This window comes from Octopus sinensis, linkage group LG2 (assembly GCF_006345805.1).
Source record: "Octopus sinensis linkage group LG2, ASM634580v1, whole genome shotgun sequence".
Lineage (NCBI taxonomy): Eukaryota > Metazoa > Mollusca > Cephalopoda > Octopoda > Octopodidae > Octopus > Octopus sinensis.
Window position 1 is genome coordinate 134275525 of NC_042998.1, and position 20830 is coordinate 134296354.

Below are 20830 nucleotides of genomic sequence, written 5' to 3' on the forward strand. Positions count from 1 at the left end.
GTCATTACCTCAGTGAGGCCTAATGTTCGAAGGTCGTGCTTCACCACTTCCTGGGTCTACCTCTTCCACGGTTTCCCTTAACCACTAGGGTGTGACACTTTTTCACACAGCTATCCTCATCCATTCTCACCACATGACCATACCAGTGCAGTCGTCTCTCTTGCTCACCACATCTGATGCTTCTTAGGTCTAACTTTTCTGTCAAGGCACTTACACTCTGTCGAGTATGCACACTGACATTACACATCCAGCAGAGCATACTGGCTTCATTCCTTGTGAGCTTACACATGTCCTCAGCAGTCATGACCCATGTTTCACTGCCATGTAGCATGGCTGTTCGTACACATGTCATACAGTCTACCTTTTATTCTGAGCAAGAGGCCCTTTGTCACCAGCAGAAGTAGGAGCTCTCTGAACTTTTCCCAGGCTATATATATATATATATATATGCACAGGCATGGCTGTGCAGTAAGAAATTTGCTTCCCAACCACATGTTTCTGGGTTCAGTCCCACTCTGTGCCACCTTGGGCAAGTGTTTTCCACTGTAACCTCAGGCTGATCAAAACCTTTTTGTGTGTGTTTGTGTGTGTATTTTTGTGTCTGTGTTTGAAAACTGGTGTTGGTTTGTTTACATTCCCATAACTTAGCAGTTTGGCAAAAAGGCCTAATAGAATTAATGCCAAGCCTAAAAGAAAAGTACTGGTGTTGATTTGTTTGACTAAAAACTTTTCAAGGCAGTGCCCCAGTGTGGCTGCAGTCTAATGACTGAAATGGGTAAAAGATAAAAGATATATATATATAAATTTATGAGCTGGTAGAATCGATAGCATGCCAGGCAAAATGCTTAGCAGCACTTCTTCCAGCTCTTTACATTTTGAGCTCAAATTCAACTGAGGTTAATAAAGTATCAATTTAATACTGAGATCCATTTAATTGACTTAACCCTCCCCCCAAATTGCTGGCCTTGTGTCAAAATTTGAAAAAATTTGAAATTATTATTATTATTATTATTATTATTATTATTATTATTATTATTATCATATTCTTTTTTTTATTCTATTAACCAATTAAGTTGTTGGGATGTATTGATTCAACTTTTTTATAAGCAAGCAAACATGCATTTCTTCCTAAGTATGTCTTAATCATTCCTGGGTTTTACCCTATTTCCTCCTTAAATTTTCAACTCATTCAAATCATTCTTCCTCTTCTAATTCATTGCACTTTAAGTGGTTTATGTAATCTTAAGTTAAACATTAATAATAATTATTATGATAATAGTCACAATCAAAATCACTAGTTTGACAAGGGTGGGGTGGGTTTCTCATACTTACATTTTTAAGAAATGTGCACAGCTGTGTATTTCCATCTGACCCTAACACCAACTTATTTTCCATTGAGGTTTGACATTATTATGATGTAATTATGTGATTTGGTATTGTGTGGTATGTGTGTTTGGTGGGTGGATTTCTTTTCAAATACAGCACACCCAAATCCAGAAATATAATTTGTGGAAACTTCTGCTTAATTTACTTCTAGAAATTCAAGAGGCTTATTTTTCTGTTTTCAACATTCTTAAATTATGGTGATTTTTTTTTGTGCGTTATGTTGCTGATATGTTCCTGAATGTTTTAGGCACTGTCAATAGCCACCTGGTTGGGAAACACTGTTTTGATATAACTTTAGTGATTTGGCAAGCCTCATAAGTACTATATCCATCTGCATGTAGTGTGTTTAGAGGGGTAATCAGTTTGCCAGGAAAGATTCATTGACCCAGTGTGCCAGACTGATGAGATTTCATTTATACTAGATTGTGGATAAGATGGCTAGCACTATGACCAAGTATTCAGAAACATTATAAGATTAGTTCCATCTGTTAAAATGTATAAGATAGTTATTTGTTTGAATGAATGGTTTTATAAATTTCTTAAGATAGCCATCTGTGTATCATACTTAATGTATACACACTGTTGATAGATCAGTTACTTCAGTATTTGTCATGAGATAACATCCCTGTTGAACTTGCTGTGTGCATGCCCTGAGCATGTAGCTGGTTGAGTATATCATCATTATTTAACATCCATTTTCCATGTTGGCATGGGCTGGACAGTTTGATGAGCTGGCAAAGCTGGGAGCTGTACCTAGTTCCATTGTCTGTTTTGGCATGGTTTTACTGTTGGATGTCATTCCTAATGCCAACCACTTTACAGAGTATAATGAGTGCTTTTTTATGTGGCATCAGCACCAATGCTTTTAAGTGACACCAGCACCAGAGCTTTTTATGTTGCACCATTACCAACAGGGTCACCAAGTACTTTACAAGACAAAAATGCAAAAACCCCTCAGATGGGTGGGGAAGTAGTATTGAGTGGGGTTACCTTTGTGCCATTTGAGAGATTAAAGGTATATAGAGGAACAGAAATAGGTGTCTTGCTGTAGATACATGAATACCTCTGTTGGAAAAGAAAGGAGAGTAAGTTTGAGAGTAAGATATGGAGAGAGAGGCCTTTAGTTGCCAACAGAGCTAAAATCTCTCTGAACTTTCTCCATTCTATTTTTATTCTAGCAATTACACTTTCAGTACTTCCCACTCCAGTGCAAATTAAGTTACTTTGGTAGCAGAAATTATCCATGAGAAAACCAACTTCCTGTGTATCTGTAGTCTTTATAGCTCCTGTGCATCTTCCACATACAAACACTACTTTCTCTGTTAACTTTCCTGGTTTTCACTGCATCTCTTGTGTGTCCATAGCTTTCACTGGGTACACTGAATGGAATTCCTACCTACCCTTTTTCTACATATTGAGCAGGGCCATTGAAAAGGCCAAAACGCATCCAGCACTCTTGTTGGTTGCTACTGAGATGGGTTTTCATCTCTCTCTGATATTTATTGTGCTTTTAACTCACCAAATCCATAAGAAATGTTATCTACTGTAACTGGACTGTAAACAATGTATATACATAAGCATGATATGCAGAGGGTTATCTTAATTAAATATAGCCCCTATTGCATATACCAGATTTTTAGATATTATTAATTTTACTCTTGAAAGCTCCTCTTACTACTAAACCTGAGAAATGGAAGACGTAACCTGTTGTTATCTAGGCAAACTGAAGCAAGCAGAATTACAGCTTTTATCTTATACATTGAGACATATTAATAGTAATAAGGCTATTACCTGATGACCAGGTGATAATGATGTAGCACTTTAACCTCATTAACATTATATATCAATATTGAAAGAAAATCAAAGAACAAAATAATAATCATCAACATCATTGTTCGACTGTGGTCAAGACAATGGAATTTACCATGCTATGCCAGACTTCACGGTCCATCATGGCATTACAGAGGTCCTGTTGCTGGATGCCTGTATCCCTGGAGATTACATCAGGGTAGGAGAGTGTGTGCCCTCTGGTATTGCGAGTAGATGGCTTCCAGAGGAGAAGAGTAGAAATTACCTCTTTTTCAGCTCTACAACAATGTCCAGCAAACTGGACTCTCCTACCTTTCACAAGAGATGACACAGGTGGTAGTTTCCCATATATTTGCATTTTGGTTGGATGGCGCTTCCACGAGAGATTTTGAGCTTTCATAAGGAGGCAAGTGTAGGTTCCATCCAACCGCCTCTCAAGCTTCTTTGATAACGTCCAGGTTTCTGAGCCATATAGTAGAATAATAATAATAATAATTTGTCATGAAAAGGGGACAGATAGTCAACAGTGAAGGCATTCCAATTACCAGATGGCCACGCATTAAAATCATTGAAAGAAGGAGAGAGATATAAGTATTTAGGAGTATTAGAATCTGATAAAGTACTAACTATAGAAATGAAAGCTAAAACTGAGGAGTACATCAGAAGGGTGAAGAAGCTAATGAAATGAAAGCTAAATGGTCTGAATCTAGCGAAGGCTTTAAGTACTTGGGCAGTATCATTACTTAGATACTCAACAGCTTTTGTAGATTGTACAAAAACTGAATTAGTAAAGCTAGACAGAAGAACTAGGAAGGAATTCAATATGAATAGAGGACTCCCCAAGGGAAGGAGTAGCAAGATTATACTTACCTAGAAAGGAAGGTAGAAGAAGGTTAATATCAGTAGAAGATTGCATGGAGTTAGCTAGAGTAGATATAGACTACTATGTAGGTAATAATGAAGAAAGTTTAAGAACTGCTAGTCACATCAAAATGGGGAAATCAAAAATCCAAGCGAAGTTAAAATCCAGAAAAAAGAACAAAAGTTATCTGACTGGCAGAAGAAGGCTCTGCATTGTAGATTCTCAAAGATATTTGCAGAAAGGAAGGCTGGAAAGGGAGACAGAAAGTTTGTTAGTAGCAGCACAAGATCAAGTGTTAAGGACTAATTGGTTTGACAAAAGCAAAGTAAACTCCCAATGTAGGTTATGCACATCAAAAGAGGAAAGTGTTTCTCATATACTAAGTGAATGTAGCATGCTGGCACAGAAAGAATACAAGAAAAGACATGATAACCTAGGGAGAGTAATCCACTGGGAATTATGTAGAAAGCTAGGATTTGACCAAACTGATAAATGGTATGAACATCAACCTAGCAAAGTACTAAAAACTAAGAAATGTTGTGACACTTTAACATTCAGACGGACTGGGTAATAGACGCTAGAAGGCCTGATTTAGTAGTAGATAAATAGAATAGAAAGTGCCAGATAATTGACTTTACAGTCCCAAATGATGAAAAAATCAATATGTGAGGTGTAGAAAAAATAGCAAAGAACCAGGACCTAGTCATTGAATTATGGAGACTATGGAGAGTGCAGGTAAAATGTATCCCAGTAGTTATAGGTGCATTAGGAACTATCCTCAAAGATTTGAACAGGTGAATAGAGGAAATAGGCATAAAACCCAGTTTAGTATAGCTCCAGAAAACAGTGTTATTAGGGACAGCTAGGATACTTAAGAGGGTTCTTGGGATCTAAGGTTACTTGTTGTAGCCCGATGTTAGGAATTTTTCTTTTCCAGCAGTCCAATCTGTAGTGTGTATATGAATAATAATAATCAACCATTTTCAAATCCAATATTTAAGATTTATTTGTCATTTTTCAATTTATTTTCTACAGCACCAATGTGGTGATGAACTATTCTGATGTCGAGGCTAAAGTACGAGAAGCCACAAATGATGATGCTTGGGGTCCACATGGCTCGCTAATGGGTGAAATTGCACAGTACACATTTACATACGAACATTTCCCGGAAGTAATGGGCATGCTTTGGAAACGAATGTTGCATGATAACAAGAAGAACTGGCGACGAGTATATAAGGTAAAATTTCAGGATTAAGATTAATTAGAAAAAAAAACAATTTTACATCTCTGTGACACTTTTCATAGAAATTTATTCTTTAATATTTAGTGTTATTATGTATGTGTATAATTTCAATAAATAGAATTGGTAGAAACTAGATTACTCTAAATTGTCTTTGAAAGTAAAGAATGCATATTTTAATTACTAATTCATAAGCCAACACACACACAAAAGAAAAGAAAAAGAAGACAATGACTGCTAAGATCTAATGTGAGACATTCTGTATAAACACTCTCCAACTATTTTATGATGCTCCCTACATGTTCCATACCTACAGGTATTGGTAGTCATGGACTGTCATGCCAACATCTTAATATTCCTGATATTTTGGGGGAAAGATATGACAGTGGTTTTTCATTGACTTCTGTTGGTTTATTTACAGTTTGATCTGCTAGTCTTCTGATTTCTTGAGCTTAAGTCACAGGATCTATTTAATCCTTAAACTAAGGAACCAATTCACATGCTGTCAGAGAATATTCTCATACACAATACAAGTCCTGAACACCTTAGCCACTGGATCATTTTCTGCTATTTGATTTCTCAACAACAGCAACAGCCTTTCACAGGAAGCCTATGATTAGCAGTGAGTTAAGATTAAGTGAAAGCAAGTTAAGATTACGTGAAAGTAAGTTAAGATTCAGTGAAACAGTGGACCAACAAGATATCATGTTGTTTGTGTCCAGTATTCTTAGTTATCCTGCATCTCACACTGACAACCTACAACTATTCAAGATGAACATCAGCCACAATAATATAACCAAAGGGAAGCTTGCCAAGGCAATAGGCACTTCTGTTCTTCTGACTAACTTTTAAAAATGCATGCATATTCATGCATGCACACATACAGCCAGTGTTTTTCTTTTCATTGAAACATGTTTGTAGGTTGTTGTCATTGTCCCTTCCACTTCCTTCACATTTAATATTACATGTATTATTTTCTATCTTTCTTTGTCCAGTCTCTGCTGTTGCTATCCTACCTAGTGAAGAATGGTTCAGAAAGAGTGGTCACCAGTTCACGGGAACACTTGTATGATTTACGCAGCCTTGAAAACTATACCTATACAGATGAAAATGGGAAAGATCAGGGACTGAATGGTAAGTATTTTCCAATTTTTTTCTCCTTATTAGTTCATATGTGTATGGGTGTGCATTTCTTGGTGAGATTATTGTTGTTACATTTTCTTTAAGTGTTAACTTAAAGAATAAAAGTGACATTAAAACCCTCAAAGAACTTGTAAGGGTCAATGCATAGCTCATCTCCTGTTTCATGGCACTTAGTTAAAGAAAAATAAACGTTCTCCCTCAAAAGAATACTAGCATCCTGTTGTTGGTAACATTGTTAAAACCACTACTATATATTCCTGTCTGCTAGTTAAACTGAAGTATGTATAAAATATGTTTCCAAGCTTAGTTACTGCAAAAAATGTGTAGTAGTAGATTTCAGCTTAATGCTTATGGAAAATGCAACACCTTATTGACTTCTGATTCACCTTTTTTCATTTTACCCACCTAAAAAATGTAGACCAAAATCATTGCAGATCATAATTTATTGCATTCCTGATAACTCAGTAAAAACTTCAATGTTAAGATTCTGGGCAACTAACCCTCATGATCATGAATTTAAACCATGCCGCAGCAGGCTGCATGAAAGCTATCAATACTAACCTACCTCTGATTGTACTACACCTTAGACTTAAGAAACATGAAGCACGAGACTAGGTACCATATAATATCTGATCTGTTGTAAATAGCCCTTCAACCCCATGTATGATGTGGATAATATTGATTTTGTTTAACTTATTACAAAAATGACATTTAGTCATTGTACTATGACCATCAGTGTAAGAATGTCAGTATGGACACTGTTGACATTGCAAGAATGTCTGTTTGGATACTGTCCACATTGTAAGAATGTCTGTATGGACTCCCTCTACACTGTAAGGATTCTGGTGAGCTAAGTTTAATCTAACTTTGTTTGATTCCTGGTTGAAGTTTTTCATTCCAGTTACATCTTATGCTTTTGGTTTTGAGCTGTTATAAATAGCATGATGTGCATAGGTTGCACTAGGTTGACTAGTCCTTGGTATGCTATTTACCGAAGAAGATTCCTGTAGTGCTGTAGCATTCAATTAAAGACTGTAGTATATTTCTATTGTTTTATATTACTGATATTTATTTTATAAAACTAAGAAGAACGAAAGGCAAATATAGCTTTAGTATGGTTTGAAATCAGAAATATAAAGCACATGATACTTTAACTTGTTTAACCCTTTTGAGATGCTCTGTGTTACTTTCAGTTATTTTAAATACTAGCAGTATCGCCCGGCGTTGCTCAGGTTTGTAAGGGAAATAACTATAAAGCATTTTTAGAGAGTTATAGCCAAAAAATAACAAAAAAATGGAAAAAAATGATGGTAAATTTTTTTTTTAGTTAAAAAAGGTGGAGTTGCGTCCCCTAGACAGTTTGCGGTTTGTGTTTCTGATTCTCGACCCCATGTCGAATTTATCGATTTTTTTCAGAACTGGGGGAACTTTTCAAAATTTTCGCTGCGTTAGTTTTGAATTATGACATTGGGCTATGTGTGTGTCAAGTTTCATCAGAATCGGTTGAAAGCCGTGGTCAGGGTGAGGGTACAAGCAAACAGACACACAGAAACACGCACAGACAAACTGCCGTTTATATAGAGAGAGATAACAAAGAATTTAGTAAAATAACTTAGTTATCATTAAGCTAGTGTTAGGAACATAAATTATGACTAAGATTTGGTGGAAGATTTTAATTCAAAACTTATGAAAACAAGATATTTGTATTACAGAGCCACAGCCAGTTTGAGGCAGGTTGATAACGAAAGGGTTAAGCTTCCCATCTCTATTATTTGGGCTTGAGAGAGGTGGAGATTCAATTTTAAATAAAATAGACTCCATGATTTACTGTATAAAGAATTAGCTATTGTTTAGGAATGAATGTGTTGGTTCTGCAATATTGGTCCTTTTTGAAAACTAGGTTTAATGTTCTAAGTTGAATGTTGTAAATGAGCATTTGTGTTGCATACTATACTGTGGAGTCATTTCCCAAAGGTGTAGTGATAGAATAAGTTGTCACGTTTACATTGCTGAGTGCTTAGGTCTCATACGGAATGTTCACATTCTGACAAAGATGTTGAAATTGCATGTACTTGTCATTTGTGTGTAAATAATAAGGAAGGACTGAAGAGTGTAAGAATGTGCATGTCAGGAGATGAGAAAACTGAAACTTGTTGATAAAAAGTGGTATACCTTTAATTTAATCTATGTACACCTTTTCTGACTTAGCTGACACTATCAAGTTACTGAAAAGAATTCATAGGAAGTGTTACTTTAGGACTTTTTGCCTCCTGTACTCTATATATTGAATTTTTGTTTACTATACAAGCTGTTTCAGGGAATTTTACTAATGAGATATATATTCTCTCTCTCGCCCCCTCTTACATACACACACACAAACACAAATTATCAGAGATCCATAAAGTAGAATGCACAGTGAAAGTGGAATGAGAAACACATGGTCTGAGTCATTAATTTGATCATTTATGTCAACTAACACATATGACCTGCACTAGTGGCAGCGTAGCAGCTGTGCTGTTGATCATGTTAATATTCTCCTGTATGTTTTTTCCATGCCATACATATAGAGCAGTAACACCATCATCTGGCCTATAAGAACCTTTAGCCAAGAAAAGATCATTTTATCTGTTGCTTGCCAAGTAATATAGTTATTAAAAATGTTTTGTTCCTCATCCATTATTATGTTGCTGGGTTTTTTTTTACTCTCTTTTTACCTCCTCTGTTGTTACCATAATGGATTCTGCTGCCATTTGCTACTATTCTCCACTTAAAGAACCTATTTATTATATTTACTCATTCTTTACATGCTGTTGTTTTATTTCAAAACTCTACTTTTTATGATGACCACTTCTCTAGAATATTCATTTCTCTGCCAACTGTTTTCCATATAATTCACTAACCTTTAACTTTTCCATTTCTGTACCAACTATTGCTAACCTCATTATTTCTCTCCCATTGCTTTCTCAGATGGTTTTTATAACCACTGGGAAATGTCCCCCATTGTTAGCTAAAAGATGAAGAAGAAGAAAAAAGAAAATGGAGGCTTTCTAATCTAAATTGCTAGCAAGTTATAGAGTTTACAAATACAAAAAAGAACATAATGATAATTTAATTTTATCATACCTGACTAAAAGAATAAGAATGGTTTTTTAAAAAGTTTTGTAAAAGTATTTCTGCTTTAATAAATTAGTAGTATTGTTGTTTTCATTATCTTACGAATGCTTCTTAATTAACTATTCAGTTATGAAATAGGGGTTCAACCTATCTTTAGACAAATGAATAAAAGCAAACATTAATTGAACTTGCAAAGGGGCAAACCATGATGAGTGTTGGGCAATCAAGGAGCTTCTACATAGTTTCTTAACTTGTTCTATACAGAAACCAACATTCTGTCATCACATTCCTGATTATTTTTAAAAAATAGGGACTACATGGATGTTCCCTCTGACTTTTCGTATTCATTATTTGCAAAATTTTTCCTGTGACAGAAGTATGCATCCATGGAATGTATAATAATGTATATTTATTAATTACTAAATTAATAATTATACTATTATTTTAGGCAACTGACCATTTTCTACTTCAATTAGTTTCTTTTATGCTATCTTTAATTTCTTGTTTACTGGTTCCAAAAGTACACAGCTTTGAGAACTCAATGAGCCATGCATTTTAAATTGTAAAGCTTAAGAGATAATAAATATTGAATGAATACCACCGTTAGAAATATTGATTGACTGTTTCTTTCAATTTGCTATTGCTCTCCTATGAGTTTTCTCAGGCAGATCTACTCAGCAAATGCAATATCAATTGCAATAAGCCTTTGCATGTTTTGAACCCACGTATTTGTATATCCATTCAATCAGTATTGAAGTCTCACAGTTTATTGTAATGATTGATGTCCTTCAGTATCTTAGATGTTAGACAGCTGCTTAGGTAAGAGATTTACTGTTTAATATTAAAGGCTTTCATATTGTGGCATATATATTAGTTTTCAAATAAGGATGAATTTTCACCCATGGTGCAAGAAATAGAGATCAGTTGCTTAGCCTTTCATAATCAGAAGAATTATTCATCAAAGAATGACTTCATTTGGCTTCAGTGAGTTGGAGAATGAGATTTGAGACACTCATGCTTTTATTAAAGACATTATCAGAGTAAGTGAAATAGTTACAACTGAGAATTAAACCTGGATGGTAGACTTAGTTTACCAAGACCTTACTTCTCATACCAACTTATCCTATAAATTATACTGTGGAATGAACCCATATAAAACATAGTACATTGCTGTTAGTTATGACCAATTACTAATTCATATGGAATGGGAATGAGGTTTTATTATATTCTCGCCTTTCTTGAAAACATTACTGATGTAAAAACTGAATTTCCTTCAAGTGGTGATCAAAACCATGAGCTTATTAGTTGCTCATGAGGTATTCAAATGCTTGTACTGTTTCTGGTATCTAGATCACAAGGTCAGTCACAGTGGAAGACAGGAGTAAAGATGATATATTCATATCCAGTGTTTTGCTGGTATATTTTATAGCAACTCCAGTGGAGTGAAAGTTAGTGATAATTGAACTGGAAACAATCAAGGACAAAACTAGATAAAGTAAAACATCCAGTTTCACTGTATTTTTTACTTTATCAAACTCTAGGTGTAAATAGAGATTTCTTTTGATGAGCAAGAGGGTCTTTACATTAGAGAAGTAAGTTCACAAGGTGTGAATTGAATTTGGACAGTGACATCCTCTGTTGTCTCAGGGCTAATCTCAATCTATATTTTAAACTGCAAGCTTCTCATGTCACTAAGTCATACCTCCTCCACCTCATTTTCATTGGTGTATAGCTTCACTGATCTTTATTCCCCATTCCAGAAAGGATGATAGGCTGTTTGAAATTTTATAATCTATTTCTAAATTCAGTTGCATGCTCATGCTTGTGTGCAAAAGCAAGCAATCACACACACACACACATATAATCAGATTCCTGCTTATCTTAATTACTTATCAAATTTTTTTTTTTAAATTAGATCACAAAATACAATGAAACACCTTTGGATCTTAACACTTATAAAATATAACACATTAATTCATGAAGACACTGAAGACTTAAATTCTTTCTTCTGGTTAATTGTGTTAAAAAAAAATAACTACATGGTTTAAATTTACTGTGATATTAAGGAACTATGTTGTCTTTAGTTCAAATATTGTTACAGAGATGATGTTGCATCATTAGGCATTTCACACTGTTCTGTATTCCTTATCTATCTATACATATAAATTTGACATGGGTGATTCTTTCTTTTCTTGGGACTCACAGTCAAATGGCTTGGTAGAATTGCATGAAACATGACACAGATGTGTAGAATGATCTGGTGGTGATGCTAGGCTTTGTATTTTTTTCATAGCTCCATTGGTTACTGAGATAATCAACTCTAATAATACTCTAGTGTTTGTGAATGAGAAAGGAAGAGGTGATAGATGAATAAGGAAGGAAGGGTGATGTCATACTTGGTAGTGGGATGATGAAAATTGTACGCTGAAAAAATAAATCAAACAACATTTCAACTCTGTGTGAATATATGTGTGTATGTAGAAGGGGGTATGTGTGTGTGTGTTTGTGTGTGCGTGCGCAATGCAAGTGGGATGGTTCATCTTTGTTCGCTTAGTATTTGGGTTTATTTTTGATTTGGTTGAATCGCGGTTTTTTTTTGTTGGTCAATTATTTTTAGTGTTTTGACAGAAAAAAGTTATTCTAAAATTGTTTTTAATGTAAGCGTGCCCAAACAAGTCGAATGCTTACACAGAGTAGGTTTTACAGCCACATCATCCAAACTGACCGGGTGAAACTGGGCTTAGCTAATTATACATAATTTTAAGATATGTTAGAAAAAAAAAAAGAAAGAAATACATTACTTTTAATTTTTAAATTAATTTAGATTAACTAAGTTTAAAGTTTTGAGTTATGTCATGCTGAAGAATCCATAAAGTAGACCAAATATTGCTATCTATGACTACCAGAGACTTTAAGGATTTCATCTCATGAAAATTAATATGGAAATATATGTATGCTCTTTTCACTCTTTGATAATGGTTTCTCAGAAGCAATTCTCTCCCCTTCAGTAGCATGCTCTCTCCTTAAGTACCATGTCTAAGATGTGTTGTTTTAGAAATACGTTTTTCATTTTTCTGGTCTTTTAATTACACTAATTTTATGTCTATATCTCTGAGATGAGTTACAATTAATAATCATTTCAGTTTTCCAGACATTTAACCTCATTAATCTTGTTTTGTATTTTTTTCTTACAGGACAACCTGTCCAATCTTTGATCAAGTTTAGGTGCTCTAGTTTTACGTCTGTACTTATATAAATACATACATTTCTCTTGGCTGTGTTTTAACTAGAAAGCTTTATTTCTCATGTAAGATTTCAAAGTTGTTAATCATTGCATTAGAAAATTAAATTCTAAATCCAAACTGTGTCTACAGAAATGTTATTTTTATAAAAGCAATTGAAAGTTGCATCAATCAAAATGCAGTGCAAAAACTTAAAAATGATGAAATAGTCTGGAAAATATAAATTTTTAGATGTTACAGTATTTCACCAAGAGTTTTCTCTGATCATCTTAGGAGATGAGGTTTTAAATCAATGCACATACATATTGTTTGTATCAGTGGAAGTGGAATTTAACAATAATAAATAAAAGTTTACAATTCAAAATTATCCAAGACATATCTATTTTATAAATATATATACATAACGTGGAGGTGCAATGGCCCAGTGGTTAGGGCAGCGGACTCGCGGTTGTAGGATCGTGGTTTCGATTCCCAGACAGGGTGTTGTGAGTGTTTATTGAGTGAAAACACCTAAAGCTCCGTGAGGCTCCAGCAGTGGGTGGTGGCAATCCCTGCTGTATTCTTTTGCCATAACTTTCTCTCACTCTTTCTTCTGTTGACCTGCTCGCTTAGCCAGCGGGGTGGCATCATTTGAAGGCTAAAGCAATGCGAAGCGCATTGTGACCAGCGATGTGTAGCAACCTCTGATAGCCTGGTCGGTCACGGTGATCATATATATAATAGATACACACACACACTCTCACATTGAAATTCAAGTTGGAAGGTCAATAATAAAGAAGTGAGATATGAGCACAGATGATGCTAAGCATTGTTGAGTCAAAATGCTACCTGATAATTAAGTTTGTTTGGTAACATTGAATGATGATGATGATGAAAACATGATGGATTACACTAATTAACATAAATAGTTATACATTGATAGCTATAAATATGCGATTTTCTTTTGAGATATACATGTATAATAGACAAATATATTTCACATAAATAAGGCAGTCAAGACCTGCCCAACACAGTAGAAGTGATATCCTAAAACCATGGTGCCACATAAAAGCACTAGTGTGGGTGTTGGTTCCACATAAAAATACTGGTACTGTAAAAATCACTGGTGTTGGTGCCACATGAAATGCAATAGCGTAGACGTCACGTAAAAAGCACTGGTGATGGTGGCACATAAAAAACACCTAGTACACTCTGTAAAGTGGTTGATATTAGGAAGGGCATCCAACTATAGAAACCAAGCCAAAACAGACTATGAAACCTGGTGCAGCTCCTGGCCTTGCTAATTCCTGTCAAGCTGTATAACACATGCTAGCATCGAAAACAGATGTTAAATGTTGATGAAGATGATGAAGTTCCTAAACAATCAAATCTATAAACTAGCTATAAATCAAAAATATATAATAAAAAAGTTTGAATTGTTTTCTTGTTAATCAACACTTAGTAGACAATATTAGCTCACTTAGACATGCATTCAAATTTGTAAATAATTCATTAAATCAAAAAATACAAATATCGATTTCTTTGGAAATTATTAAACAGCTTTTGTGATAAATTTTTAAAATGTTGACTATTCCCTTTCTCCACTGAATACATCATATACTAGAATCAATTGAAGCATGGTGTAAAAGATAGAAATCACATATTTTTGATTGACAGTAGGGAAGCTAAGAACTATTTTCCATGTCTCAGTGTTCTAGATTGAAAATAGATGCCACTCCTACTTCATAGTACACTGTCATTTTAAACTTTGCCATATACAACATCCTTTTACAAATCATATTACTCTGATAGCTAAGTTTACCTGTCTAACAATAGCACTCTACTCTTAATTGATAGTTGATAGACAAATTAGCATGAAAAAATATAACTGAATAAACAATTATTCTAACAATTACTATTTTAAAATCTAACCCACTTTTGTTGGCAACATGTTGTTTTGTTCCAAGTAAGCACACATTGAGTAGACTATTATCAAAATCATTCCCTCTACAATCATCTCAGCTTTTTTTTTTTTTTGAATATCTAAAACAACATTGCCCAATGTATCCAATGTTCTTATCAATTGATAGGATATTTAGCATTCAGATTACTCTGTGAAATGTAATACTTATCTGTTCACACTGTTTTTAATTAATCATGCATTATCTCATAACTTTGAGATTTCAATGATGTGATTGCTTGATTTTTAGTATGACATTGTCTGTTAGGTATGAAAGACCAGATCTGGACAGGTTAAACATGCAATAGATAGAATATTTGGGACCTAATATGGCTGGTTTAAATGCTAGAGTTAAAGGAGATATGAAGTAGAGTGACCATGTAGAAACTCCATCATTGGTCTGTTATTGACTGTGTGCTTGTTTTGGTGGCCAGATATATTTCATTGCAATACTCTTGATAGAAAATAAGGTGGCAAGCTTGCAGAATTGTTAGCACACTGGGTAAAATGCTAGGTAGCATTTTGTCTGTCTTTACATTCTGAGTTCAAATTTCACTGAGGTTGACTTTGCTTTCATCATTTCAGTATTGATAAAATAAGTACCAGTTGAGCACTGGGATTGATGTAATCAACTTGTCTCTTCCTCTGAAATTGCTGGCCTTGTACCAAAATTTGAAACTAATATTTTTGATACAAAACACATTTCACTACAATTGAATAAGAAAGCATTAAAAAAAACAGCAAAACATTGCTAGTTGTATAAAGACAGTGAGATGTTGAAATTAGCCAGACAATGAAAAAAAGTAGTGCTCTTAATCTTGACTCTCTTCCAGAAGATTCTGTTATAAAAGAAATAAAAAAAGAGGTAAATAATTTTTTTTTAACTAGTAATATTTCTAAGAAAGTTAATTTGATGAGAATGAAAAATTTGAAAAACAGGAAGAGATCCTGCAACACTCCAGCAAGCACCTATGAATTAATCTCCTTTACTTATCTTTTAGTTTTAGCTTATTTTTTTTATTAAGTAAAGAAAAAAATGCAAAATAAAGGAAAACAACAAAATAAGATTATGTGTATAATACTATTCAAACTCTACCCCAATTGTATTATATAATGACTCTTCTGTCATCCACCTGTTACCTCTCCCACCCATGGCAAGATGGGTAAAAGGTTGAGAAGTTGGACCACATGGTCTTGTTCATATTTTAACTTTGCAGGATTTGTGAGGTGTCTTTTAAAATCTGTCATATAAATATATGGTTGTATCAGTCCTGTTGGATGACAAACCACTTCTGTTACTACTGCATATAATGGTTGAATAGACATCTGTCAGAAGAGCATTGTTCCAACAATATTAAAATATCCATATTTGTAAAAGCTATTCCATATGTAGATGCAAAGATCATCATGTATTTGTTTAAAAGATCATCATGTATTTGTTTAATTAAAAGTAAACTAAACCTTATTTCAAAAAAGCTGAATGCCAGGTACCATTTCCATTCCATATTTTAGCAAAGGGAACTATCTCAAGGTTATTCAACCATTAATGATTACTATTCATGTATATTTAACCATTTTTTAATAATTAAGTTAATTCAGTGCAAACAAATATAGAATACAGACGGCAAGTTTTTAATTTTTTTAATTATTTATTTTACATCTATTATTTCATGATATCAGAGTGATGAATGGTAGAATCATAGTACATCAGACAAAATGCCTTATAGTATTTAGTTATATCACTTTATGCATTTTGAGTTTAAAACTTGCTGGAGTTAATGTTGTCTTCCCTCCTTGCAGGGTTAATAAAATAAGTACCAGTCAAGTACTAGTGTTGTTCTAAAAGTGCCACTCAAGTAGTAGGATCAATCTAAATGACTCTACCCTCCCACAAAATGTGTGACCTTGTACCAATTTTAGAAACTATTTCATGCTATCATGGGTTGAGTGATTCTTATAGATTTAAATGTTTTCATATATATTATTGGAGTTTTGCTTTTATTTCTCTTTTATCTTCATTGAATGACCCTTCTCATCTTATTGCAGATCAGTGCACCTATAAAATAAAACTAATTGATTATTCTGTTATTTAGATTGAGGTACATTTGAGTAATACATCTTACCTAGAAGCAAAACAATAAATATTATAGATCATTGTGATAAGTAGTCAGCCCCACAATATAACACACATTATCATCATGGCCACTCCACTTCATTAAGTTCTTTAAAGCTTTCTTTTTAGTATTGATACAACTAATGCTTCAATGCTATATAGTATTACTTCTCTGACATACAGGTCATGAAAGTGTCATTTTTTAATACAAGAAAATGTTATCTTCCTTTTAATAACAGTAAAACTGTGTTTCTTGTCCATCTCACCTCTTTTTGTAGAGTATGCTATTATGAAATTTAGAAGTAAAAAAGACATGAATATAAGTATATTTTCAGGCTGTTAATCAGTCCATAAGATGATAATTTTTAAAAAAATATCTGCACCTGTCTCTATTAGTTTGATCACAATTGTCATCTGGTATTTCTAAGCTCAGGTTAATAACATTTATTCATTCATTTGGTAATCTCAAGCCAAGATAGGACCTTACAAGTCTTCTTCTGAGCTCATGATCCTGCATTGCTATTAGGCATACCTTCCTGTGATAGTTGAATTTTGGTGTCAAAGATTATGAATTCTACTGTTTCAAAAGTAACTGATATAAGGGTGTATGTCACTGTGAGACATAGTTCGCTTCCAACTGAGGTGAAAAAGAGGCAGCTATCCCCGCCAGATACCAGATCACATTTCGGTGGTTTTTCACTGGGTGTCCCTAACCCTAAACAAGATCCTATACCAGATACATGTCAACTGGAGTAAGCTGAACACAGAACTTATGTCAGGTAAAGTCATCATGCCCTAAATTAATGACTGAGACATTAACATATCTTATTGCAGTTTGATTACAAAGAAATGTTTCTAGTTTAGGCTTATGTACACATAATGAATTTTGGCAAACGAACCTTTTGAAACCTAGTGTTCATTCATTCATTTTATGTTCATCTTTATGCAGACTTGGATTAGCCAAGTACTTATTTAAGGCCGGATGCTTTTCCTTTCACTCCACCCTTACCTCTTTTATATATGAAAATGTTTTTCTTATTCCACCTCTCAGAGCTATAAGAAATAATGCGCATATATGTGTGTGTATGTATGTCTGTCTGTCTGACTGCCTGCATGTCTGTCTACACACACACACACACATACATATGTGTGTATATATATATATATATATATATATATATACATATATATATATAATTAATTAATAAGGGTGAGAGAATTAGATACTAATTTAATAGTATATCTATTCAACACCAAGTGGCCTAGTGCTCCGAGAACCTGGATTATTATAATATTTTATAATATATTACAATATTTTTACAAAATAAATATAAGAGAGTGGTCACTATATGGCTCACTCTAGCACCAGTTAATCAAAAGGTTTCAACCACAAAAATACATGTTTCCCATGAAAGTCAGTACGATTGTTAGCTCACACGGACAGGGCAAATAAAAAATAACAAAAATACAAAAATACAGATTATTTTGGGACAATTGTTTCGCTATTAATGAATTAAATGTAATTTTACTTCTGTATTTTTGTTATTTTTTATTTGCCCTGTCCGTGTGAGCTAACAATCGTACTGACTTTCATGGGAAACATGTATTTTTGTGGTTGAAACCTTTTGGATTAACTGGTGCTAGAGTGAGCCATATAGTGACCACTCTCTTATATTTATTTTATTTTATATATATATATATATATATATATACACACACACACACATACAGGCTTCTATGCAGTTTCCAAGTTCCAGTTTCACTCACAAGATATTGATCAACCTGAGGCAATAGAAGACATTTGCCCAAGGTGCCACACAGTGAGACTGAATCCTAGACCACGTACCTGTGTCTGTTCCATGCTTGCATCTATGCTCTGCTTGCACCTACAAAAAAAGCCTTTTCAATTTAGAAGGTATGGTTAATAGTATAGAAAAAAATTATAATTTTATTCAAATCAATTCATTTCATGCATTTAGATATTTTTTTAGAATGCTATTTTTGAAAACTGGGAGCTTTGATTATAAATAATAAGAGAGATTGGTCAAAGTAACAGGTACAAAGCACCCTAATTGACACACTCCACCTTAAATAATCAATTATTCTATGTTTATTTATAAATTCTTGTTCTTTGATTAGGACTAAGCATGGTATATGAAGAGAGTTAGTTATGAGGGTTACTTTAAGTATTTCTTTGTACATGTTATAGGCTTAGCTCAAGTACAGCTGACTGTGTCTTCATAGCAACAATAATACCATTTTTTCTAAATCTGTCTCACATAGTTATTACAGCTTCTCTTATAATTGTGAGACATGACTGAATAGGTCAGATAAAAAAAAAATTATTACCAGCTGTTTGTGAATATATCATTACTCTAGTCCATAGTCTTTACGTCTTTTGTATATATTTTTTGTGTATGTGCATGCATATCCTCTGTGTGTGTGTGTATGTATTGTGCTACACTTTAAAACTACAGATCTAATCTCAAACATTGAAATAACTATCAAACAATATTTTGATTACTTAAACATAAACATATTTTACTGAGGATGAGCTACATCAGACCTACTATTGTTGCTCATAGATCATTTCCAAGGATTGTCTTTACTTTTCTCGCTGCATGTGCTACAACTTCTAAAAGCCTTATATTCTTAGCATTTCTCTGTCGAAATAGCAACTTAAGAGAAAAAATGTATAGCAATTATATTTCCTCTCGCCTTTTTAAATTTATTCAATGTAAATTTCCTAGTTTTACAATCTTATTGTTATAAAATTTATCCAATTTATAAGATTCCAGATGTCGTTGCTTGTTCTGGTGCTCATGCTGCTATTTATGCAGATTTAATTTTGCCTGTGGATTTCTCAACCTCTTGTACTAATTCTGTAGCACTTTGTTAAAGTTAGGATCAGAATAGATCTTCAAAGCTCAGTTGCAAAGTCCAAGCAGGGGCAACATAAAAAGATACAGAAATGTCTCTATGAAGAATGTAGTTGAGGTATCAATTGACTTTGCTGGTCTCTAATGAAACTAAAATGTTTAGCAATCTTGGTTTGCTTTAACTTGGTGTATACATGGCACTGAACACTGAATGTAAAATGCGATCAATGGGATACTGCTCGAAGAAAGAATGCCATCAATGTATTTAGCCATGTCTTTATCAAGAGTGAAGCAGTGTTAAGATTTTGAATTCAAAATATGAGGACCTTGTTTTAAAGGTTGTTGAAAGGGTTATTCTTTTACTTGTTTCAGTCATTTAACTGCAGTCATGCTGGAGTACCACCTTAAAGGGTTTTGGTCAAACAGATTGACTCCAGGACTTATTCTTTGTAAGACTAATACTTATTCTATCGATATCTTTTGCCAAACCGCTAATTTACGGGGATGTAACCACACCAACATTGGTTGTCAAGTGATGGGTTGGGGAACAGACACTCACATACACATACAAATATATATATATATATACTTTATTTTAAGCAGCAGAAAATTCAACAAAATCTGTTACTCTGAGTTTCTCGTTGCCATTCATCAGACAGTTTTTGCTAGAATTCTAGCAAAAACTGTCTGATGAACGGCAACGAGAAACTCAGAGTAACAGATTTTGTTGAATTTTCTGCTGCTTAAAATAAAGCATATTACTCTACCACTGGTATTTGAGTACTCTTTTTTCCACCTTGTTTCACATTTATGTGTTTACTCCGGTATATATATATATATATATATATGACGGGCTTCTTTCAGTTTCCATCTACCAAATCCACTCACAAGGCTATAATAGAAGACACTTGCCCTAGGTAGCACACAGTGGGACTGAATCTGGAACCATGTGATTGAGAAGCAAGCTTCTTACCACACAGCCAGACCTTGGAGGATTTAGAACTCTGAACATAAAGACAAGGGAATGCCATTAAGCATTTTGCCTGGCATGCTAACGTTTCTGCCAGCTTTATCTTTTTTAGAGAGAGATTTGAATACTATAC

The 20830-nt window shown here is 33.9% G+C and overlaps 1 protein-coding gene across 7 annotated transcripts in view; it reads left to right on the plus strand.

Annotated features, from left to right (window-relative positions):
• Positions 1-20830, plus strand: part of LOC115223885 (clathrin interactor 1) — a 183733-nt gene that overhangs the window by 79826 nt on the left and 83077 nt on the right. For all 7 annotated transcript variants that reach the window (XM_029794642.2, XM_029794650.2, XM_029794601.2 and 4 more), the window contains exons 3-4: positions 5093-5294; positions 6293-6431. In XM_029794642.2, coding sequence (XP_029650502.1) covers positions 5093-5294; positions 6293-6431 — 341 coding nt within the window. The remainder of the gene's footprint in view (positions 1-5092; positions 5295-6292; positions 6432-20830) is intronic.